The sequence below is a fragment of the Salmo salar genome, chromosome ssa10 (genome assembly GCF_905237065.1).
Source record: "Salmo salar chromosome ssa10, Ssal_v3.1, whole genome shotgun sequence".
Classification (NCBI taxonomy): domain Eukaryota; kingdom Metazoa; phylum Chordata; class Actinopteri; order Salmoniformes; family Salmonidae; genus Salmo; species Salmo salar.
In genome coordinates, this window is record NC_059451.1 from 110,007,396 (window position 1) to 110,012,153 (window position 4,758).

At 41.8% G+C, this 4,758-nt stretch overlaps 1 protein-coding gene across 1 annotated transcript; it reads left to right on the forward strand.

The window, feature by feature from the left end:
* Positions 1–609: 609 nt before the first annotated feature.
* Positions 610–2,946, forward strand: LOC106561499 (gastrula zinc finger protein XlCGF26.1). Its single transcript, XM_014125543.2, has 2 exons — positions 610–810; positions 1,128–2,946. The coding sequence occupies exons 1-2, from the start codon at positions 668–670 to the stop codon at positions 2,800–2,802; spliced, it is 1,818 nt and encodes a 605-aa protein (XP_013981018.1). The 5' UTR covers positions 610–667; the 3' UTR covers positions 2,803–2,946.
* The last annotated feature ends 1,812 nt before the right edge of the window (positions 2,947–4,758 follow it).

The window sequence follows — 4,758 nt, forward strand, 5'->3', positions numbered from 1 at the left end:
ACCTCTCAACTGCATGTAGTGGGTGGGGGGAAAACAACAACACTTTATTCTAATTGGAGATTTCACAATGTCAGTCAAACTGTAGCTGCACTATCAAAACTAGCTATAATCATAATTTGGATGGCCTTTCTATTAGTCATGATCTTGGGCCTAACAACACCTGTGCCAATATATTCTCTGTGGCCCTTAAAGTTTTGGCAATCCGCTGAATAGTTTTTTCATGTTGTACATAGTTATTACACCGTAAACAATTTTCTGTATATTATATCACAGTAAAAGGGGGGTCCATTCTACTTAGCAGCACCTGTAAACTCTGTGGATTTATATATATATATATATATATATATATATATATATATATGTGTGTGTGTGTACAGTCCAATAAATTATAGGAGTACACGGACAAAAAAACATTGATGATCAAATATACTTTTTAATCATGTAATATATTTTAGAAAATCTTTCTAAAATTATTTGTATGATAATTATTATACAATATATTAATAATTGTGCATATTTTCCATCATTTTCCCCAAAATTATTAATGTACGAAGTGCACAAGATAGGACTCTTATTCTGTAGGATTCCATAAAGCTGTGACCCGGAAGTACTTAGTTGTTAATGTTTAGACCATTTTTTTTTAGACATCTTTAAAAAAGACAGGTTGATGACACTTTTCTACTATTACGTGGGGGACTTTTATTTCGAACATTTTCGAAATGCCGTGACCAGGAAGTACTTTTTTAGTGTTGCTGACGAGACGCTGATTTTTGCGCTGTTGTTTTTGTCCAAAAACGAACATAGCTACAGGTATTTTGACTTTTCTAGGTGTTAGCAGTAGTTTTGTGTGTTTTCGTGTTGTGCATTCTGGTTGAGTCATATAGCTAAACTAACAATATTGTGTTTCCATTCGGTATGAACACTGCAGGCAATCAAACTAGCTAGCTAGTCAGCTAACGTTCACGTTTGGTTTAGTTCGTACACTTTTTGCTTTGAAATCGGTGGTCGTCCACATCCACAACACCATGAAACATTTGACACAGACGTTCAGTGAGGTTTTGTTTGCATTAGCCATGCCTTTTTATATTATATTCTCTTCACACGTTATTTTCTGTCACTTTCCCCAGACAGAAAATTAGACTGCACCCCTTCCCTCCGTCTATCAAGATGGAGAACATGATTAATGAACACCAAAGCCGCAATGATCCAGAGAACAAGGCAAATAACATTGATTCACCTGAAATAAAGATTGAAATAGATGAGGTGCGCATTGAGTACACTCAACAGATGAACACACTGGAAGAAGAGAATCTAAGTGATCAGCCAGCAAACCAAGCAGACAGTTCGGTTTCATCACAGGAGGATTCTGAGTCTGATTCAGTGTCTTTCTCTTGTACCCAGTGTGACAAGAGCTTCCATACCGCCTTACATTTGAAAAAGCACCAGATTAGGCACACTGATAAAACCCTACACTATTGCATAACTTGTGAGAAGAGCTTCCCTTATGCATCGCTCTTAAAGCAGCACCTAACAATGCATGATGCTGACAGAACACACTGTTGCACGAAATGCGAAAAGAGCTTCCGATCTGCACCGTGCCTAAGGAAGCACTTGACAACGCACGGTGAGAAGAATCACGGTTGCACCGAGTGTGATAGGAAATTCTGTTCAGCATCTCGCTTAAAAAGGCACATGACAACACATAGCGGGGAAAGACCACATGTTTGCACCGCCTGCGGGAAGAGTTTTACCCGACCAGAGAGCTTAAAGAATCATCAGCTAAATCACCAAGGGGAGAAGCTGCACACCTGCCACGACTGTGGAAAGAGCTACAGTGTGCTGAAGTTCCTTAAAGAACATATGAAAGTCCACGAGGGTCCCCACATCTGCTCTCAGTGTGGGAAGAGCTACACACTCCTCTACAACTTGAAAATGCATATGTCAGCAGCGCATGGAGAGGAAAAAGCATTGCCTTGCTCTGAATGTGGGAAAAGTTTTGTCTCAGAGTACCGTCTGCGAAAGCATCAGAAGCAAGTACACAGAACAGCCTTCCCCTGCCCTGAATGTGGGCGAAGCTTCTCCACACTGTCCATATTGCAAGAGCATCAGTCAAACCATACTGGTATCAAACCGCATTCTTGTGAGGAGTGTGGGAAGAGCTTTGGACTTCTGGATGGTCTTCAGAGGCACCAGTACACTCACAGGCCCAAACCAGAAAAATCCTGCCTCTGTGAGGAGTGTGGAAAAAGCTTTCTTAACCTCACCCAACTGGCCAGACATAAACAAGTTCATTCCAATGTTAAGTCCCACACTTGTGAGGAGTGTGGTAAAAAATTCAAACAGATCGGAGGTTTGAGAATACACCGCCGCACTCACACAGGGGAGACACCGTTCTCTTGCAAAGAGTGCAGTAAAACATTTACGCAGGCCAGCTCCTTGAAGGTTCATATGTTAACCCACACAGGAGAGAGGTCATTCTCTTGTAAGGAGTGTGGCAAGACATTCAACATTGCAAAGACATTACGGCTTCACATGCGCATTCACACAGGAGAGAAACCACATAAATGCCCTGATTGTGGGAAGGGATACCATCACGCTCAGGGACTCAGAATGCACCTGCTATTTCACAAGGGGGAACGACGGCACACATGTACTTACTGTGACAAGAGTTTCTTTCTGCCAGGACATTTAAGAGCACACATTCGACTACACACTGGAGAGAAACCTTACCTCTGCTCTAATTGTGGGAAGAGTTTCAATCGGGCTTGGAATTTAAAGCAACACAAGAAAATATGTCAGTGATTTATTTCACCACAAACTGAACTTTCCACAGCATGCAATTGTGGGGCTCCTTTTTTGTAATATTATGCCTATGATACATTGTGTTCTATGCCAAACTAGTCTAATAATACATTAAATAAAGGTGGTGACTTATTTTGCATTGAACTTGCATTACATTTGCTTTATCCATTTATAATCTGTATGTTGTTGTGGCAACAAAGTAGATGGCATGCTCTATGTAGCCTACTTTGGCTGGGCCATATTGTGTGATGGGGATACTTGTTGTACTGTATGACTAACTTTCAGTGTAGAATGATTGATTTGAAATGTAAACATGTGGTGTCCAAAATGAACCCTAGAGGGTAGAACTAACCCAAGCATTTGGATATTATCATATCACTGTTGCAGAGAAACCTCCAGCTTTATTCAATGCCTTGATATGTACATTCTCAAAAACTACTTAGAAAGAATATACAGCTACATTATTTCTGTCAATATGCTATACTGTATATACACTCAGTGGCCAGCTTATTAGGAACACCCATCTAGTACTGCGTCAGACCCCCTTTGCCTCCAGAATAGAATTCTTCAGGCATGAAATGTTGCTCAATTGGTATCAAGGGACCTAATGTGTGCCAGGAAAACATTCCCCACACCATTACACCACCGCCACCAGCCTGTACCATGTACCATTGACACCAGGCAGGAAGGGGCCATGGACTCATGCGGCTTACGCCAAATTCTGACTCTGCCATCACATGGCGCAACACGAACCGGGATTCGTCGGACCAGGCTACTTTTTTCCACTCCTCAATTGTCCAGTATTGGTGATGGCGTGCCCACTGGAACCAGTTCTTGTTTTTAGCTGATAGGAGTGGAACCCAGTGTGGTCGTCTGCTGTAATAGCCCATCTGTGACAAGGACCAAAGAGTTGTGCGTTCTGAGATGCCGGTCTGCACACCACTGTTGTACTGCGCTGTTATTTGCCTGTTTGTGACCCACCTGTTAGCTTACACGATTCTTGCCATTCTCCTTCGACCTCTTATCAATGAACTGTTTTCGCCCACAGAACTGGCGCTGACTGGATGTTTTTTGTTTGTCGCACCATTCTTGGTAAACCCTAGACACTGTTGTGCGTGAAAAGCCCAGGAAACCATGTGTTTCTGAGATACTGGAACCGGCACGCTTGGCTCCGACAATCATACCACGCTCAAAGCTGCTTAGGTCACTCGTTTTGCCCATTATATTGAACAGTAACTTAATGCCTCGATGCCTGTCTGCCTGCTTTATATAGCAGGCCACGTGACTCGTCTGTAGGAGCAAACCATTTTCGCGAACGGGTTGGTGTACCTAATATACTGGCCACTGTGTGTATATTGCTTTGTAAAATAAGAACAAAATAATCCTGAATATGCCTTGTATAATCTCAAACATCCCTCTGTAGCATGGCTTAAACTAGCCTAGCCCTTTTCACCGTTTATTTGGACCATTTGAATACATGTATTCCAAAAAAAAAAAGACTGTTCTGTGTTATTTTTCTTTGTTGCAACTGTATTAGTATTTAGAGACGATGCACTAGTAGAGACCACACTATGAGTTAAATTTCTATGTTGGGTGAATTTTATCAAGACAAGGTATATTCTAATTATGTTATTGTTGAATCATATCCACTTCACACAGGACATGGCTAACATAACAGAGAGAACATCAGTGTATTCAATGTTTCTAAGGTAAACCCCTGTCTTGTACTATACTACTGTACACCCAGGCAAGGTGAGCATACCTCAGTAACTAGTCTGTGTTCCATGTCTTTGTCCAGGTAAATTCCTCCCTCTTACTGTACTGTACTTCGGGTATCAATCAGAGGGAGACGGGAATGTGTCCGCTTTGAATGAAATCTAATCCTCCTTCACTTACATCCTCGGGGTCTACGTTTTGGTCTGCTCTCTCTGTGTGGTGCTCAGGTGTGCACTTACA

Coding starts and splice junctions, on each gene's coding strand:
- LOC106561499 (XM_014125543.2), top strand. CDS start 668: ATGACACTTTTCTACTATTACGTGGGGGACTTTTATTTCGAACATTTT. Junction 811..1,127: donor AAAAACGAACATAGCTACAG/GTATTTTGACTT, acceptor CACTTTCCCCAG/ACAGAAAATTAGACTGCACC.